At 36.7% G+C, this 21,618-nt stretch overlaps 1 protein-coding gene across 5 annotated transcripts in view; it reads right to left on the bottom strand.

Moving 5' to 3' along the window:
- Positions 1–2,771: 2,771 nt before the first annotated feature.
- Positions 2,772–21,618, bottom strand: part of prdm11 (PR domain containing 11) — a 183,148-nt gene continuing 164,301 nt past the window's right edge. For all 5 annotated transcript variants that reach the window (XM_060838724.1, XM_060838722.1, XM_060838726.1 and 2 more), the window contains one exon: positions 2,772–8,682. In XM_060838724.1, the coding sequence (XP_060694707.1) occupies positions 6,500–8,682 (2,183 nt within the window). In that variant the 3' untranslated portion in view covers positions 2,772–6,499. The remainder of the gene's footprint in view (positions 8,683–21,618) is intronic.

The following is a 21,618-nucleotide window of genomic DNA, read 5'->3' on the forward strand; positions in this document are numbered from 1 at the left end:
AAGCAAATTCAGTAAAACAGATTGTCTTGCATGCAATGTTTCTCCAGTCCAAGAAGGAAAAACATAAAGAGAAAATTCTCACAGAGAGAGAACTCAAGTATTTCATAGCAGCTTCAAAACCCCAACATCTATTGAAATCTAAACTAAAACCCGTGTTCTATGGGAATCTGACTCTACCCATTCATGCTGCTTCTATTGTTCCAACTAAAAAAAAACCCAAGGCCTCACAAGTTGTTTACTTTATTGGCTTAGAACAGACTGCTCCCACCTCTGTCTCAACCTCTTATGACAAAAGCCAAGGACAAAATGCACCTCTTAAAGCCATATAGGACAGATGTAGGGATCCTGCAGTTCCCCACATGTGAGCAGGGTGTGAGGCAGAAGAGAATAGACAACAATGGGGAAGGGAGCAGGTGAGCCAAGTATTTTTTTAAGCAGCAACTACTATCAATATGGAAAGACAAAAGAAATGGATTCAACAGTAACTTTCAAAAGAGAATTGGGTATATACTTGTATCAGAACATTTCCAGACCTACAGGGAAATTGCAACTTCTGAAAATTCTAGTATAAATGGCATTGCTGTGTTAGTCCAAATGTCTTCTTTCTGTGTGCCAAAGTTCTAATGATTGTACAATCAGCAGCAACAAAACATAGACTTGCCAGATAGACTGGAAGACAACTTTTTTTTTTAAATGTGTAGCTTAATATAAGAACAATTCCAAGAAGTCACAGCTCTGGAAACTTTTGAATCCCAATGTGACCTTAGTAGATATATTCAGGAAGACCCTAAAGTATCTGCCATAACAAAGCAATGCTGTAAAGTCCAAAAAAAAATTCTCAGTTTTACAATCAACCACAGCTGGTAGTATAGGGCACACTGAGTACTAATTGGTAAAGTGAAAGAATGCCTAGGGCTGAATTAAATGGCCATGGCAGCGATCCCATCCACTGGTTGAAATGCTGAGCCCAACAGTCATTTCTCAAAGCCCCAATACAGTTAATACCCTGGCGTTAGTATTGCTGCCACTTTAAGAATGTAAATCTCAGCTTTAAGAACCAAAAGTCCTGTCAGATAGTTGCCAACTCTGCAGTCTCAGTAGTTCCACTGGAAGCGGTGTTTACAACTGGTACTGCAGGCAGCCAGGAGCAGCCGCCATGATGGAGATTCCTGAAGAGCACTAAGCGTGTTGGGGTAAGGGGAGCTCCTTCCTAGTAGCAGCTCTTGCAGCCAGGGTGACCCTCTATTGACTCCAAGATGTTCACTCATGAAGGTCCACTCCCATCTCCAAGTCCACAATGAAGCCACCAACTTTATTGAGCAGTTTCCTGAAATGGTGTTGCTCCCAGTTGCCTCACACTACAAGCAGAACACTAGCAATGGCAGAATAAGACCCTTAAATGCCATCAGTTGAGTCACTTTAATGCCTCAATTGATCTCCATGTGAAAAGGTTACCTGACCTTCCTGTCCCTAACTGAATTTGATCGAGTCAGCAAGGTGAAGAACATTCAGTCTCCTTCCCATGTTCCCTCCTAATTCAAAACTCCCAGAAGAATTAAATACCATCTCAATTGGGCTAACTCAATGAAATGTCAAGGAAAGATGAGGTTGTGGTAACTGGGATGATCAACCCAGTTAATAAGAACATAATATTTGCAGAAGCCCAGCATCTAACAGTGAATTTACTCTACAATCAATAGTGTGAAATCACAGGCTGCCATTCAGTTGACACAATGTTTACATGGCTTGGCAGCAAGAACTGACTTGCCCAACCAAGCTAAATCTCTGGATACCATACTCATTATCAACAGTTACCATTGTACATGTGCAGATCCCTACTCAATACACACTTAAGCTAAGATGGAACTTATTTTGTGAGTGAACATAATAAATGTATCCTTAATCAAAGTTTGACCCCCAAGGTAACAAGAGGAGGCCACATTCATAGGGTATGACTGAATTCCTGACTACAGTATTTCATGTGGAGTGCATACATGCCAAGAAGGAGCAAGGGTTTAGACATAAATAAATGAGATCCAGATGGGAAAGTACAAATAGCATTTCCTTAAAATTTCATTTTAAACAAAAACCCAATTTTAACTAAAATATTATTAGAACTATTTATCTTTCAACTGAAACTAATAGAGCTAGACATTGGTCCATGGAAGCAACTTTCTCTGAAGCTCCTTACTTTTCAATCAATTGATACTTAGTAAAGGTATCAACCTATATAGACACTACATGGTAAGTGCCTTCCCAAGGGAATCAAATCTTAAATATATTTTACCAAAGGAACATTCAGATGATTCAATCAAATTTCATGTCATGTAATAGCTTCTCCCTTTTGGCTTTAAAACATCAAATACAGATGAGTTGGTTTTATTTCCAATCCAGTATTGGCAGTGGTAAATCCATTAGGCCATACAATGCAATTTATAAGTGTACCAATGCAAACATCAGCAGAGTCAATTGAACACAGGGATTTACAATCATGATTCTTTCATAAATATTTTCACCAAGGGGAGGTCAACATTCAGGAAAAATTGCTTCATCACTTACAGAACATTTTAATGAAAGTTAGCAAAGTGTTGCCCTTGACAACTTCTAAGACAATTCAAGAGGGCTAGGAGTTAAGAAACTAATAGCATAGGGGCTTACATGTAGATAACAAAAGAAAATGGCAAGGGAAAGGAACAAGTTTGCAAAACTGGAAAGTGACATAATTTCTTGTTAATATACACCTGCAATAGCAATGAAATGGGTTCTGTTGAAGGAAATACAATATGAACAATATGCTGCATCATGCTTAAAAAATGACAATGACCAAACAAAAATATAGAAATGATAAATGTAACCCAGTAGTAAGTATACCATAATCTGCCTTCATCACCAATCAGATTGCATAAGACAATGTGCATCATCCACGTGGCTTCAAATAGCAACACCCAAGTCCTGTTTGAAGTGGTCATTTTCTCCACGTAGTATTTTTGCATAACTGAGATTGATGATGCCAACAATGTCAAATGGTGATCAAAAAGTGATGTGAAGCGACCGTTTTCTTTTACATTTGATACACATCTTTTTCAAAATCGTTTATTCTTTATATACCATGACTGAGTTCATAAACATCATAAAAACCTTCAAAAGACAAATCAAGACAGATAGCTAATTCCAAGCAGCCTTTTTCCTCTATCAGACTACTGCACGTACAGTAGCCTTAATCATATCTGTTATATCTATTTGTTACTTTCACCCCTCCAATTAATGTCTGTCCACAGGGTTATAACATATATCATAAGTTTTATGAGAAATCATTTATTTTTAACTGTGATGCTAATAATCTCAGTCACTTCTGGATAAAAATCAAAAATAGTAGTTAAACCATTGTAACTCAAGAGTGTGGAAATCAATTAATTCATTACATTTGATAGCCCATTGATAAGTTGAGTGGTCAATGGCAGGCAATTTGAGCAAACTTTTCAGTAACTCTAAACATAGTAATAAAGACCACATGGTTGCAAACATATACATGCATTTAAAAAAAATACAAACCATGGTGAGAGTAGGGCTTCATCATGCTGATAAAAGACATCTGCTTTGGTCTCTATTTTTAGACATTAGACAAGATGTTCATGATAACAGTGCAGATTTAATTCTGATCTTGATTAAGCAATAGGTTGCTGAATTACTTGAAATTTATAAAGCACATATTTTAAAACCTGAAGGATTTCTGGCTGCTAGAAATTTCTAGTCTTGATACCTTATTAAATTTCCAATAATTTAAACACTTGATTTTAGTGACAGCAACTTGAATCATAGCAAGGATAACTGCCTATGCCAGGAGGCAGAAGAAACATTTTGAAAATATACAATATATGATTGGGGTTATGACACGGCAATAGATCTTACCTGCTAACAAAGCCACCTTCAATAATAGCACTTCCCCTCTCTGCTCTGAACTTATTAAATCTACAGTGATTGAAATAAAGCTCAATCCTATCACAATGATATTAAGTAGTACTTATATGGATGTACGTTTGCTCGCTGAGCTGGAAGGTTCATTTTCAGATGTTTTGTCACCATACTAGGTAACATAATCAGCGAGTCTCTAGTGAAGCACCGTCATGAGTGACTCGCTTTCTGTTTAGAAAGCTGGTCACTAACACCGTGCTTCATTAGAGGCTCACGGATGATGTTACCTAGTATGGTGACGAAAGGTCTGAAAATGAACCTTCCAGCTCAGCGAGCAAACTTACATCCAGAACCTCAACCTGAGCTACAAATCTTCTCAAAACTCACTAATGTGCTAATATTTCCACAACATTTTATAAACTTTGCAATTTAGAATATATCAATTTAGATAAAACTAAACTCTCTCTAATCCTCGCCTAGGATTTTGTGCATTACATACTGCCAATAATTAATATTTTCCAGGGCTAAGTAACAGAAATTCATCACTATCCATATGCAATACAATGTGTACATTGGTTGTGGTCTCTGTAATCTGTTTAAAGGCACTGGTATGTTGACCCATTTTCAGAGATAGTCTTACCACATTCTAAAATTTGCATTGAGCAATAAATTCATTATGGATTAGTTTCAATGTCTAAATGGGTACTGAGCTAATTGCTCCAAGATCAGAAAAGTTTGAAGGTAGAATAGTCATCTGCAATTTTTCCCTACCATCTTTGTCTTTGAGTTATGCATTTGAACGTTGCCCAGACTGAAATGGTTAAGTTGCCTGATCTTTATTTTTTTTAAATAGCAGTCATAATAATTTTATGCGAATATGTTATATGATTGTACAATAATATCACACAGCATAATACCCAGGTTTACATGAAATTCTAAGATATCATGATTTTAAAAATTCAGGTCTAATAACCATCCTGCACTAGTTGGTGGCTATATGTTTAGTACCACCGATGTCTAGTCAATGTTTAAAATGGCTACAGACTATTATGGTCACCTGGAAACAGCAGCCTTTCATAATTAACTGGCAAGGGTCAGTGGCTACACCCAAAGGCAGGAATCTCATTTCTACTGGCAAAGTTAATTTAATGAGAATATATCACATTAATAAAATATCTTTCTTGATCTACTAAAACTCTTTTTTAGAACTCTCAAAAAATCATATCTGCTCTGCAAATGATGTCTCATTCTCAGAGTAGAAGACATTTTTTTCTTAAAAAATGTTAACATTAAATGCTATAATGTGAATTTGTTGACCTAACAAGATTAACGTTGATTCATTTGTGCAGTACTCTTTTCAGAGTAAAAACTGGAAACACTACAGGCATAAAGTATGACTAGGAACTGTCAAACTGAATGCAGTGTCATTTTTGGGGCAGCTGCATATAATGAAAGTGCTTTACAGCCAGTGAACATATCTGGCACTCTGGGAAAGGTATGATCTTCTACATTTGCTATGAAAACTACCAATTTTAAAATATTACTCTCACACCTCAACGTATTGCTACTTGGCTCTGCCATTCCCAAAATAACTATCCTTCCTCCACTGATTACTGAAATTAGCAAATAGTCTTAGTATCATTTAATATGAAGACATTTTCAATAACAGACTGTTAACCAGTGGTAAGTGGTTTGTGACTATCTAAATTTCTCAGATGTGAGAATAATTTCTATCAACAGCCTTCCACCTAAGCACACATATTGATAGTTTTGCAGTCTAGCCTGGCTAACTGAAGTGTGCATGCTCGGCTGAAGCACTGGCTGATATGTGTCTGCTTCCTTTCACAGCAATAAAATGAGATAAAGAATTATATCCTCTTGATACATTCATTCCTTTCCAGGTGTTTTTTTTTAAAAAGACATGCTCACTAGACATGAAAAGTTGACCATCTATTATCAATAATTGTAATCTATAAAAATATTGTAGATACATATACTTTTTAAATCATTTGGACTATGTATTTTACATCTCTTACAACCCCACAAATAACAAATTTTCTCCCTTCCTTCTCCCCATTAATCGTTAATTGTTAATGTTTAATTATAGCTTCTGTAAATAACAAAACGAGTTAAAGATTAGACAAGGTGACTCTTAATATCAACCTTAAACAGCTTAAATAACCTTTGTTTCAATGAAAAAAATTAGAATGACCAATCACTTCTCTTATTATCTAATATTTGCATTACTAAAAGCAAATGAGCAGTTATTATTTTTGATGACCAACAGTACCAAACCTTTCTCAGGCCTGTCCATTCTGATTATTTTGATCTCCCAATATAGGCAAGTACTGGTTATCAAAGGTTACAATACTATTGGGAAATCAATCAAGGGATTGGATCCTACAGGTCATTGTTGCATTGTTTTTCTGTGGGAAATTTTATCAACACCCTGTTGAATTTTCTGATCTGGTGTTTGTACCAGTCTGTCACCAATAAGTGTTTCATAAAGTTCATAAGTAAGAATGGGTTTAAGTTATTCCCAATAAATCATGGAACTAACTATATGCAATTCAAAAAATCCAATCATTTACATAATGGTTTCATGAATATCTGTTATACAATCAGTTCCCATGTCCAGACCATGTAATGTTGGTTTCTGGTCCAATGAAGTAACTCTATTGATCATCTCTGGAGATAAGGAATATCTATTCCCTGATTTCTCCTCGAACCAACAATCCAGTGCTCTTTTAGCCTCAAAATTGGCAATTGGTGGTCCATTGACAGCAACCGTTAGAAGGTCATTGAGTTGGTCAAGGCTAAGTCGAGACTTGTTATTGTTACGTATCCGGTAGAAGGCACCACGATTTCTCTCACAAGCTGCAGTTGATGTTGGTAGGACAAGCAATAACTGAGTGATCCGATTTAGTATTGGGAATCTTTGTTTATACTTAAAAATGTAACGGCTCAACTCTTTGAAACCATTCTTGTTGTAACACTCAGATTTGAGCTCCTTCCATTCCTGCAATAAGCTTCCTTGAATATCTCTGCCATCCAGACCTATTTCCCTTGCAAATGATGGATTAATTTCAAAGTGCTTATATATATACAAGATCTCTTCCTCACCATGACTCATCAGGTTTTCCTCATTTTGAGGCCATGTGGCAACATCAAACACTTGACATGCTCGAATAACTGAGCGACTATTAGAATCTAGCCGTTGAGCTAGAATCAGCTGGGTTTTTTGGCATATCTTCTCTCTTATTGAATTGAACTTAGCTTCTGCTACTCTTAGATTTTTCAGAGGAACACCATGAAAACTTTCGTGAAAGGTGTCCTCAAATTCTTGCAGATATTCTCCTGGTGATTCGACCAATCTGCTGATTTCCTCAATGGCTTCTTCAATCTTGTAATCTACATGGGTAATGAGGAGGTGATCACCTTGGAAAACAAATGCCAGCCGTGTAAGTACAGCAATGACATCTAATAAAAAATAGATTAACTTAACGGACTGATAGTCCATGAGGAACTGCAGTAGAGCTAAAGCGATGGCAGCTGCATCAGCTTTATGTGCTTGACCACTAACATCTTTAAGATGAGCCACCACCTCCAAATAATCCTTAATTAACGCATTTAGGACATTCTGCTCTCCAATAATCCACCTAACGGCTCGAATGTCACCAAGGAATTCAGTCTCTTCACAAAGTGTTGCTGCAGTAGATCTTAGTTCACACATGAGTTTCGGGGAATAACGATAAAAACTCAGCAACTGCTTTAAGTTGTTCTCTAGTTCTTCCAAACAGGTTAGTTCCTTGTTGCTTATAGCATCCAATACTTCCAAATGAGGCCTATGCACTACGCAAGGGACAGAGAGTAGCCAAGGCAAAGTCTTTTTGATCTTCATGGCCAAACCTGCCCGTAGCCCTGTTGTCATCGTGGCTCCATCTACCCCAAGTCCTACAATTAACTTTTCCTCTTTCCATTTGATCCCTATACCCCCAAAGGCCCTGTCTAATGCCTGTATATAACCATCCACTGTTACAGAACTCAATTCCTGCAGAGACAATAGCTCTGTAGCAGCTGGCCCCTCATTGGTAATATACTGAATATAGATTGCAACATTATCAGCAACCAGGTCATCTGTCTGCCCATCCAAAATCACACTCATAAATGGAGATACCCTGAGCCTCTCAAAGAGATCTTCACGAAGAGACCTTGCAATGTGATGAATTAAAGTTTGACAATCTCCCTCATTCAAGTATTGGTCAACAATCTTCAAATCACATTTTTTCAGAAGTTCAGCCAAAGGCCTGAAATCTGAAAAATTTCTTCCTTCGAAGGCAAGATGATAGGCAACATTGAACAACAGTGTCATATTTCGGCACATCTCTTCAGTTTTTTCTGGGTGCATCCTAAGCTTATAAAGCTGCAAGCACTTTTTATGAAGATTACTCTGGGCATGCAACTTGATAGTGTGGATTTTGAACTGCTTAGAGCCCAAGATGAAGGCTGATGTCCTGGAAGACTGAACAGTGTACTGTCTGCAAACATGGCACCACATTTCATTCAGAGTTGGTGAATAGCGTAGAAACCAGAACTTCTTTAGCCATTCATGTTTGAAGCGTCTGATTCTCCGGCCTGTACCAGTGGAGGTTTTCGAAATTTCATCTGTGGTGGCTAGCATTTCATTGGACATTGACTCATCAGCTGAATCCATCTCCTGCTCACTGGTGTCATCCATGACAACTGGGACAGGAGTCTGTGCTTCTGGAGCTAGGATGGGTAAAGAGACAAAAGAAAACACAGATAAATTCAATAACTAAAAGCTTAATGTCTTAAATTCACAACCATATTGGGCCAAATTTTGCTGTAGGATCAAACATTTTAGTGGTGCCTACCATTAATAGTCTTTCAGTGTAGGGTTTATGAAATTATAAGGCATTAGTGTCACAGTGATAGAAATATAGGAATCCATGTGAACATGACAAGTAATGTGACATCTTTAACTAATGAGGTTGAAGGATCATAGAGTCATACAACATGGAACCAGACCCTTTGGTCCAACTAGCCCACACCAAACTAAACTAGTCCCTGTATTTGGCCCATATCTCTCCAAACATTTCCTCTTCATGCACTTATCCAAATGTCTTTTAAATGTTGTAACTGTACCTGTACCAAACACTTCCTTTGGCAATTCATAACACACATGAACCACTCTGTGTATAAAAGTTGCCCCTCATGTCTTTTTTAAAGCACTCTCTTCACTCATCTCAAAAATATGCCCCCCAGTTTTGAATTCGCCCACTCTAGGGAAAAGACCCTTTGTATTCACCTTATTTCTACCCCTCTTGATTTTATAAACCTTTAAAAGGTCACCCCTCAACCTCTGCACTCCATTGGAAAAAGATCCCAGGCTATCTAGCCTATTTTTATAATTCAAAGAAGCAAGTGTAAATTAGAGGTGGTGAGTGCAATGCCAAGTCAGATATAGGAAGGGAAATAAAATGAAATAAATAAAAATGTGATTGAGTGTCCAAATTTTTTGTTTTACAGCCAATTAAGTACCCATAAGGTGATAGTCATGTTATAATGGAGAAAAAAGAAAAGTTAAAATCATATTTTTTAAATCTCTAAGATTCAAACCTGAAAAATTGGACTTCACTCTAGTAATAGATAGTTTTTAATGCCAGAGAGGTTGGTTGACTAATTAATACTGATCAATAAACATAAGGGTTCTTAGACTGGAGTGACAAGATTTAACTATCTATGATTATCTTAGTTGTTAAGCGCTGGGCCAAGAGAATAACTTCATGTAATTTAATGTATATCAATGGTGAGACAGATTGCAAAATATAATTTTCACGAATGTACTTAAGCAGCAACCTTTGGATATTTGAGTTTAACAATTCTTTTGCTCATCAGTTGAATTTGCTGTACATAAATAATGGAAAACACCACTATCCTTTACTTTTATTTTCACAGAAGAATTTGGACCAATGTCTCTCAAACAACAAAGGAAATTGATATTTCCCCTATGCATATCCTTTATGCTAACTCCTTCCCTACCCACCTCGAAGTGATATATTTCTATGTTTACCTTTGAAAGCTAGAGATTTTCTGGCAGGCAGTGACCAATTTTACATAATTATAGTTACAACTTAAGATAGGTTTCTAAAGATAATATCTAACAAAGCAACCCATCAAATATAACAATTATTGATTAACTTTAAGAAAACGTGTGGATGCAATCAAAACCAGTTAATGACAAAAGACTGAGACAAGATATTAAGCCTTTATAGGTTAAATATCATACTGCTGAAGTAGTACTATGGGGGAAGAGCACCACAGTGATATCTGCTGATATTAATTTTATTTTTAAACTATGGTAATTCACAGACAGTTAAACAGTACAAAACATATTACATATATTTCATCAGAACCAATTACGTTATAGTGCCTAACTGCCTAATGATAGCTTAGTGCCTTATAAGTTAGCCTTATGACAGCTAACTTTTGCCTATAATATTTCCTTGATAGACTGCATAGATTAATTACACATTTAACTAACCATCTGAGATTCACCCACACTGCCATGAAAATATTAGATAACCATTATCCAGACTGAACAGACAATGTTACTGCAAATTATTTTATTGCAATTGAAATCTAAGAATGTGAATCACCATCTCTGTGGACTGTATTCAATTTCTACAATCTAATCTGCACAGTACACTAAACACACAAGGTAAATTAGATCAAGGAAGACAGAACAAAAAAGGTATACAAGAACAAATAAATTCATATTAATCAATCATATCTTTCATTGATCATTAAAATTCAATTCTAATTCATTCTGTTTCAATATATACAACATACGTGCATAAATAAAGTGCACAGAGGGTTAGGTAATGTAGAAAGAAATAATTCTTATATATCAGAATATAAAGACGCCAAAGAAAATGTCATTGGAGCCATACATCATCGGCCTGATTTTTAACTCTGTATAACTGAATTTGTTTTGTGTCATTTAAAATTAGGCCTATTTGTGATGCCCCTTTTGAGTACATAATCAAATATACAATTTACAAGTATTCCTTCACCTGCAAATAGCTGGTTTTACTCTTCTACTTTACAGATGACACTGAAAACCAGTGTCTTATTCAAATAAAGTGGTATTTATACAGTATTAAACCAAATTACAGTATAATAATAAGCATAATTTATCAATTGTAGGTGAAGATTATTTGTTTCATAGGTTTGTACAGGAAGAGAAAAAGAATAGTCAATAGAGAAAACAAAAACCAACAGCCAAAGGTTGATCATCATTCACTGGGACACAATTTACTGGTTTGGGGAAAACAGCAGCAAATATTTAAGAATATTGAGGAGGTTTGGAAAAAGGTAAGGTTAGGAAGCCAACTAAAACAAAGTATACAAGAAAATCTAAATAGATTTTAAAAATTTATTTGTGAGAGATGTCACACTACAGTTTCAATGTTAGTTGGATAAAGAAATAACTTCATACAAAGTGAAACAAAAGGATACATTACAAGCATTTTCATACACAAGGGAATAAAGTATCATAACATTTCCTCCTAAGTATTTCCTTGATGTTGTAGATTGGAAATAAAAACATCTACAAAAGAGCAATATAAATTTGTAATATTATGATGTTTAATAAAATAAATTCTGCAAGTAGTTAATGGATCATATGTTGTTGCGTGTGTGAACTGAACAGTATTACAGTTCACAGCATTGAGGGCTTTGAGCAAAACGTTTTTGTCAAACAACAATCCATAAATCAATCAGCAACTGTAATGTGCGCGAACAGGGCAAGTAACTCGGTAGTCCAATGTTTCCTCATTATTGCACTGAAGTTACAATCAAGATTTTTGTGTTCAAGTCTCTGAAGTGAAAAATTGAACACACAACCTCCTTATTAAGAGGAAACGTAGTTACCAGCTGAGACTTTAACAGATTGAGGTGTGATTAATAAACAGTGCAGAATCTCGAATCAGGAAATTATAATGTTGAATTTAATATCTACTCAAGTTTAGAAAGTGAAAAAAGGAACACCAGGTTAAGAGGGATGAGAAATAAAGAAAGCAGAAAGTGAAAAATCATTTCAAAACTTCCCATAATTAGAAGCTAAAGGAATGAGGATTCATATTTATAAATGCGAATTTTGGTGCAAGAGAAGTTGTTTAGAAGTCATTTGGACTTATTGTACCACGAGAATCATATTTAAACTGGAAAGGGCAAAGCCTACTCGGCAAGTTTAGCCTGTACCCCTGAGGTAAGCACAGCAACTTTATGTTGTTCAATATATTTGAGTAGCGAGTTAGATAGTGGCATACCATTTTCAGAGAAGCATCTTGAATGGCAACTTTAAGATTTCCATATTTAACTGTGCTAGCACAGTTTCTGAAAGTTGTGTAGTTTATAGGTAACATGCTGTTCTCAACATCCACTGGAAAGGGTATATCAATAAAAACAATCTTTTGAATTTAGATTAAACATGAAAACACTTTGCATTTGCTGTGGTGACAAATCAGGATTCATATATGCATAGACTCAGAATTTCACATGTGCTCCTTGCATTTTTTATAGCTTACATTGGGGAGCAGAGTTGAGTAGCCATGGACGCATTACTTCAGTAAAGCTTAAATATGTGGACTCATTTCTCAAGTTAGCGTTTTTTAGGGAAACAGGATTAAAAAATAAAACAAAAACAATGTAAATCACTTGGAATTCCTTTCTTAAAACTCAAATTCTACAAGTTAGATAAAAAAAAATTGCAGTTGCTGGAGATCTGAAACAATGACAGAAATTGTCGATGAAACCCACCAAGTCTGGCAGCATCTGTGGGGAGAAAGCAGATTTAATGTTTCAAGTCCAGTGATTCTTTTGCAAAGCAGCTTTTCTGATTAAGAGACGCCAGAATTGAAATGTTAACTCTGCTTTCTGTCTACAATGCTGCCAAACTTGCTGAGTTTCGCCAGCAATTTCTGTTTTTGTTTCTACACATTAGACTTTGGCTTAATACGATTATTTTTTACTGATATATGCCCATTAAGTGTTTTGGAATATACTATGCTAAAGGCGCTATTTAAATTCAAATTACTGTGGACCCATATCATGTGTGTGGTTTAAAGGCACACTTATCTGATGATCAAAGAAAAAAAGCAAGAGAAGATTACCAACATAAAACACTGAGCAATAAAATATATTTTAAAATTAAAATATAGATCTAATTTGATTACCATCCAAATGAATAAATGCTGATTATTTTGTATTTACACTTAGCATGAAGCTACAGATTTCTATTTGATATCTGAAGTATTTAAGAAATATTTCTGAAATAAGACATTCATTAATGTTTAACAGCAAATGCAAACAGATTTTTAAAACAGGCAAAATAAATGGTCAGATCAGATATGCCGGTAAATGGTATAGTCCTGCTTCAGGCAACCTAACAGTGAAAGGAATACAAATGATCCAGCATACTGCTATCTAGAAATGCTTCATTCAAGCAGCCAGTAGCATTAAGGCACCTCTAATATTATCTCTTTACGGTTTGTGCAAGAATAGATCCAAGTATTCAAAGGGTGCATTAGCACACACTGATTTAACACATTTCAAAATCATAAAAGATAATGTATTAACATATCAGTCACTCCCACAGCAAATTTGCTACAGAATTGTAGAATTTTGCCTATTATAGACAATTATTTCCTTTCTCCCTGCTTCAAATGGTCACAAAATACCACAAATAACTAGGTTTTATGGGGCAGGTATTCTTTACCCCTCCAATGAACAAGTCAGTTGTCAGGCTGTCTATCATGAAAATAGCTGCCTGGGAGCTATTTTGTGCTCGGAGGAGTATTAGTTAACTCAAGACAGGAGGCTGTCGTCCACCTGGGGAAGAAACTCCACCTTAGAGACTTGCTGGCCAAACTGACTGTCAGCAGTACTGCAGTTTCAGCAAAACCAGATTTTGAGTAGCCACTTCTCCAGCATCTCCTCATGTAATCCCAAATCAGATTGAAAGCTAGATCCAGAGTACTGGTGGAGCTGCTGGCAGCAAAGCAGGTGAAGGAGGAGGGTGTGCTCTGTATGCCTCTGATTGGCACTGGGACATGCTGGGTGAGGAGACCCTCCTCGCTCAACCAGCTCAACAAACAGGAGACACAGAAACAGACAATTCAGTCTGTCAAGCCTGCTCTGTCATTTAATATGATCATGACTGCTCAAACACTTCAATTCCCCTTACCCACACTATCCCCATAGTCCTTTATGCCATTGGTAATCAGAAATCTATCAATCAATCTCTAATTTAAACATTCTCTAAGACAGCTCTCTGGAGTGGAGATTCCAAACAAATACCAGCAACGAGACTAGGTAGGCTGGGATTGTTTTCCTATGATCAGAGAAAACTGGGAACGGATCTGATTAAGGTGTACAAGGTTCTGAGCAGCATAGTGAGGGCAGATGGGGAGAAACTTTTCTCTTTAACAGAAGGACCAATAACCGAGGGACATAGTTTTCAAGTAAGGAGTAGGAGCAGAGACGATTTAAGGAAACATTTTTTTAGCTGGTGGGTTGAGGGTACTCGGAATTCACTATCTGAAACGACAAAATCTACATGACATTTAAGAACTATTGAGATGAGCACGTGAAATACCACAGCATTCAAGACTATGGGCCAAGTGCCGAAAATGGGATGAGAACAGATACACATTTGATGACTGGCGCAGACATGATGGACCAAAGAGTCTCTTTCCATGCTGCAAAACTCTTGAATCTATAATTGTTTGGGCCACCTGCTGGGTCTAGACCTCCCTTTGCCATAAGTAATACAATGGAGGAGATAGACGAGGCATTTAAGCAGCAATTAATTGGCCACTTAGAGGCTCAACTGGTCCAAGGGTGTGTGAGCTTCCTGTATCTTTGCCAACCTCACAAAATGGGAGGCAGTTCAGGATGGCTCGGAAAGTCACTGGTAGGCTACAAGTTGAATTTTATGAGCAGTCATTCACCTTCAAATACACTAGCAGTAACCATAAAATCAAGGCCAAAATAAAAGTCAGAAACGACGGACTGCATAAAATCAGAAATGTCTGTAAAATAAAAATCAAAAGGAGCTGTAATTTATATTGACATGTTTGCGAATTTCAGTCACAATACATTTAGTATTTATGGAAGATTTCTACGGCTATATCCAAATTTAAGACAGGCTTGAAAGCATATGCAAAGCTAGCAATTAAAAAGGATCCAGTGTCTGATTTGTAATAAATAATACTCTTTTAATTCTAATATAACTCTGCTTCTGAACTGAAAATAATTATCTGTTGTTCTAACTATATTGCCGTCCTCACATGACACGTTATACACAAATTCTCAGTCTTCCAAATGGAACTTTGCATAGCTTTGAATTGTCCAGTGTCCGTTTTGTTTTGTTAACACTATGGTATATTCTTCAAAAATAAGAAACATGCATAGAAGACTACAATTCATTCAGAATTCAGATGGAATCTTTAAGGGATTTTATTATTACTCTCAGGGTTTATGACAGAATCTAAAAGCAAAAGTTGATGACATTCCAATTAGTCATTTGCAGTCACTTCGTGGAGCAGATTTTAAAATGTTCTTACCTTTCCTTTTAATTCTTCAGTTTTTCACATTCATTAGTACCTTTCACAGTTTTCTCCTCTTCCAAAAAGCAGTGGTAAAACAAAACCTATTGAATTCCTTCCCCCCAACTTAGTTCAAAATCTCGAGTCACATATGACTTTTAAGAGATTAATAGACAAGAAAAGGAGTCAACATAATTCACAAAATGAACACAAGACTAACTAAGTCATTACTGAGGGAAAAGATATTTGGAAACAAATACCAACTAGTAAAGGATTAAATAAAAACAAGTACATTTTCATCTGTAAATATTCATTTTAATTTACCAATGTAACAGTAAAATGTAAACCAATAACAAGCTGAGCAAAACGGAAAAAAATTATAAATTACAAACCTACAACACAGGTGCAAAAGGATGACAAGCAGCATCGAAATTAAATGAAGATTTTTTTTGCTACATGTACAATAATGGTTACTACGTGTGCAGTACCCCGCTTTTACACAACATGCCCAATTTACATTCATGAGAACTGACATTTTTTCTGACAAATATTGATTCCATCTGACACTGCCAGACTTGAAAAAAATAAAACTTAGTAACTCTTAAGCTCTGGAAGAGGACTCCTCCAGGAGGATCCTTTCAGATTCATTCACTCTTTTACTTTAAGGTACAAACCAAAGTCAAGTGAGTCTTAAAGTGCTAGTTTCAACAGTTTATGGATTAATTTGATCTTGTCAACTGTGGTCTTGCCCCTTCCAGCCAATAAAAATTCCATGTTGCCTCTGCTGAGAAAGGCTGCCAGATTAACTCTCCATTAAGTACCCACCTTCAGGCCTTCAATAGAATTAAGGGCCGCAAGATGGAAATCTTTTCCCTGAGCAAGCTGCTGGCTATTCAGGGACCAGCAGCTCTCCACTTCTTGCATTATTACCATGAGGGATGGCAGCTAACTGCAATGCATCCACCAGAAGCCCAGGATCAATAAAAGTCTCAAAGATGAAGGTGTGAGAGGATGGATCTTTCAGAAGCAAAGTCACAAGTCACACTCTTCCTAATTCCCAGTCCCTTTGGCCTTTTGACAAAGTGACCCGCCTGGGAACATAGAAACCTGCCAAATGATGAGGAACTTGTTTGGCTGTGGTTGAATATTAATCATGAAGAATAAGGCCCTTACATCAGCATTAATTGTCAGTGACAGTAAGGCTATAGGGTCCTCGTCCAGCACTTCCCGACTCAAATAAATGCCCTCTCAGCCCCAAACTTGCCACCAGGGAAAAGTAAATTCTGTGGCCCTGTTTGATATGCTGAGAAATTCTTCATACAAGTTAATATTGTTATGCTTTTTTAAAAAATTTCTAAAATGAAGACAGGAAACATGAAGTACATTATCATCATAATACTTCAAAACAAACATAATTTATGCCATTAGGAGTAAGACACAAATCCTATTTTAGAAGGGGATAAGGTAGCCATTAGAGAGTTTAGAATTTTAGGAAATGCCATTCAGCACTTTAATATTGTATACATTCCTTTCAGAAACATCCAAAATACTAGTAATCAATTTGCAAAACACAGTGAAAGACAATCCAACATTAGAGGTTAGTCTGAAAGTCCATTTTTTCATCAATCCTGTTTCTTTGCTCCTCTATGATATTTTGTTTTAGTACACCGAAAAAACTGTTTGAATCATCCTTATTCTTTTCTGAATTCTTTCCATTCCATCTGTTTTGCAGATAGCATGTTAATACATATTCTGAAACTGTTTTTAATTCTGATACTATTTTAATTCAGATTCTAAGACAAATGCACTTGATTTAGCTACACATAGCTGGGAACTGGCTAAATGATATCAAACTAACTTTCAGGGAAAAAGCAGGTCAAATTTGGCTTTCTGAATATCTTATAAATTGACTTTTTTAAAAAAAACTTGTGATCTAGGTATCTGCTGAAGATTTGACTCAGTTTTTCACACTGTCATCTCTGATTCTGAAGCTTTTTGGTTCATGTTTAATACAAGATCCTTACAAAATTCAAGGTCAGCACACCAGTGCAGTATTGAAGGATTGCTGCATAGCCATGTGTGCTACATTTTGGGTGTGATGTTAAACCGAAACACCATCTGCCCTTGACTAGATTTCATGGCCACTATTATTAAGAAGTGCGCAGTAGTTTACACTGTTCAAAGTTTAGGAGAAGATTTGTAGCTCGGGTGCTTGTTGTTGTGGTTCTGTCCGCCGAGCTGGGAATTTGTGTTGCAGACGTTTTGTCCCCTGTCTAGCTAATTTGTTCAACTAATATTCGTTCTTTGATCACTGTCACCAATGTAGATTGTCCAGTCATTATTGCTTTGATGTTAGTGGAAGATTGCTGTGTTACCTACATTATAACAGTGAGTATAAATCAAAAATTATCTCACTGGCTAGAAAGTGCAGTTTTCTCTGGAACATCAAGTTGAAACTTGTTTTTCAGAACAAAACTTTGCGACTTGCTTCAGTTAGAATTCTTGAGAAATAGAAAAGTGGAATGAAGTGTTCACACTGTATGTCAAACTAATTGAATTAAAGTGGGGAAATATTGCTGGCTTTCACAGAACGAGACACGTTCTTCACTTTACTCACTTTTCACTTTGACTGCTAGGTGGAAGTCGGACACTTCCCCATAAAAGGTAGAGGAGAAAGCATAAGTTCATAGTAGCCCCAACTTGTTCTCCTGTACCACCTACTAACAAATTTAGAAAAAGACTGGAGGGAAAAGTGGACATAGACATTCACCAGGACAAAGCAAGTATACGATCCATACATATCAAATATTCTGTTGAGTCAACAATTTCTACCAATATCATAAAGAAATGTAGTGGAAAATAAAATCCCATTTCTGTGATCACAATATCACAAGACAATTCCTTACATTTTCTTAAAGGGATCATTTACATTACGACCTGTGTCAGAGCAAAGAGTTTCTTCTTTCCACCAAAACTACATTTGTGTGATGCAAATCTAAAATTCAGGCCTCACTCAATTTGTGATGCCAAGTCAAACCATAACTCTCTACTCATTCTGCATTTACACTCTTAACTAATTGTCAGTGCACAGCAAAACTACTTCTTAGCAACACAACACATCATTTAATGTCCCCATAAAATACACACAAAGAATTAAATCAACTGAAACAAAATTTCTTTCAGTTCAAAATCAATTTAAATATTAAGAATAGTGATCGTTCAGCAACAACCTGCACTTATATAGTTTTTAAAAAAAAAGTTCCCAAATGCTTCAGAGATGTTTCATTTTTTTGACAGGGAGCTAATGAGAAAGATAATCAATTACATGTTTAGAGGTTGATTTTAAAGAAGGTTTTAGAGGAGGTGATTTAAGCTGGAATCCCAGATATAAGAACATGATAAAATATGCATTAATGGCGGAGCAACTGGGGAATCTGAGACCAGAACTGCAAGTGCGAAGCAAACTAGGGCTGTGCAGTTAACTGAGATTGGGCAGGGTGGTACCATGGAAAGATTTGAAGACAAGGATAAGAATTTTTCAATTGAGGGGTTTTTGGGTCAATGTAGGCCACATATGTGACGGGTGAACCAGACTTAGGATGACGTAAGGTCTAGGCTTTAGAGTTTTGGACAAGCACAAGTTAATGAAAGAAGTGAGGTGGGAGGTTGGCCAGGAGACCACTGGAATAGTTAACGCTTGAAGTATGATTAGAGGGTTTCAGCAGCAGGTCAGCTGAGTGATGATAGTGACAAGTGATGTTACAGAAGTGGATAAGAATGGAGAGTTTGAGGGTAAGAGGCTATGTTCAAGAGAAACATTCCATTTAATATTTTCATTATGTCCATTGTAAAAGAGTGTGTCTTTTGAATGTATTAGACACGGCGCTGACTTTTGCTCAGTATGCAGGGAAATCTCTAGATTACTGCATGGCTACATCATGACACAATTGAGAGAGAAAATTGCTTAAGATTAAAACGGACTGGGAAGGTAACAAATGGTCTGAGTATAGCCTCAGATAGTCACCAGGGAAAGTGATGGAGTTATTAGCTAGTGTTAGGAATGTCTGTTGCGGCAAGCACTGTAGGACAAGCAGTGAAAAGACTGTGGAAGACCAGCAGACTATGGAATGTATCGGAACAGATGATGTAACAACAGAATATTTTCTACAAAAATGTTTATCATTGTATAAGAAACCTTAACTGTGAAAACAAGACCTTGTCAAGATGCTTTTGCACCTCCAAAGATCACACTAAAAAGTCATAACCATTACTCCTTTGTGCAAGACTAAAAGCAACTGTCACACTTTAGAACTGATCATGAAATTATAACACTATTATAAAGATGCAGTAATCCTTTTACTGTACCAATGACATAGCAAAAATCATAATAAGTTATTTACTGGATCTAAGAGTCAGATATGACAACGAATGCCTTGAGGAGAAAGTGAGGACTACAGATGTTAGAGATCAGAGTCGAAAAGCGTGATACTGGAAAAGCACAGCTGGTCAGGCAACATCCGAGGAGCAGAAGAATTGACGTTTCAAGCATGAGCTCTTCATCAGGAATGGCTTAAGTTCTGTTTTCAGTTACAGCACACTCACTCATCGCTAATACCTTTGTTCTGCAGAGATATTTAGGTATCACTGTGGTTTTTATATGTCTCTGCCAGGAATTCCACGGACTGAAGGGAAGTTTTTGTCCTAGGTAAGGCTGGTATCAGGAATGAAACAGATTTACTTCTTTATTTCTTTTGTGTCCAGCTCTTCACTTGAAAGCACGCTCAAGAATCTAACTCTGCACACAGATCTAGTAAAAGTACACAGGTCAACCTATGCCCAAAACAAAGGCTGATTCACATTTCAGGTGAAGCATTCCACCAGATGGGTTCTAAATGAAAGGACCCACCTCAAGTTTTTTTAAATCTTAGATGCCGACTGACCTACTAGTTCTAGTATTTACTGTTCATGCTTCAGTTTTGCAGCATTGGTACAAATCATTGTTATCAGAAATTACTTTAAATGTAAAGCATAATTCATGAAGCAGAACTGCCATGTTATGAGTCATCTACATTAGAATAATTGCCACATTAAAATGTATTATCCAGTCATATATAACTAAAGTCAGAGTATTGCAGCAGAAAATGCTATATAATCCAAACAGAGAGCACTGAATAGCAAAGAGTTGTATTTGCACATGTGTAATTTTGTGTTGCATGTGTTTAGAGCACCTTCACTTTCATTATTAGGGTTTGAACTCAGCCTGAATTGATAAGATTAAAAACTTGTCTATTGGATATAAATCTTCCAATGAAATTTATCTGGAGAACTAGCCATTTGGATGCAGAACTGGCTCAAAGGTAGAAGACGGAGGGTAGGGTGGAGGGTTGCTTTTCAGACTGGAGACCTGTGACAAGTGGTGTGCCACAAGGATCAATGCTGAGTCCACTATTTTTCATCATTTATATAAACGATTTGGATGGGAGCATAGGAGGTAAAGCTAGTAAGTTTGCAAATGACACCAAAATTGAAAGTGTAGTGGACAGCGAAGAGTACAAGGGAATCTTGATCAGATGGGCCAATGGGCTGAGGAGTGACAGATGGAGTTTAATTTAGATAAATGTGAGGTGCTGCATTTTGGAAAAGCAAATCAGGGCAGGATTTATATTTACACTTAATGTTAAGATCCTGGGGAGTGATGCTAAACAATGAGACCTTGGAGTACAGGCTCATAGTTCCTTGGAAGTGGATTCGCAAGTAGATAGGATAGTGACGTAGGTGTTTGGTATGTTTTCCTTTATTGGTCACAGCATTGAGTATAGCAGTTGGGAGATCATATTGTGGCTGTACAGGACATTGGTTAGGCCACTTTTGGAATACTGTGTGCCATTCTGGTCTCCTTCCTATTGGAAGCTTGTTGTGAAAGTGAAAGGGATCAGAAAAGATTTACAAACACATTGCCAGGGTTGGAGGATTTGAGTTATAGAGAGAAGCTGAATCAGCTGGGGCTGTTTTCCCTGAAGTGTCAGAGGGTGACCTTATAGAGGTTTAAAAAAGGATAGGGTAAATAGACAAG

This window comes from Hemiscyllium ocellatum, chromosome 18 (assembly GCF_020745735.1).
Source record: "Hemiscyllium ocellatum isolate sHemOce1 chromosome 18, sHemOce1.pat.X.cur, whole genome shotgun sequence".
NCBI lineage: Eukaryota > Metazoa > Chordata > Chondrichthyes > Orectolobiformes > Hemiscylliidae > Hemiscyllium > Hemiscyllium ocellatum.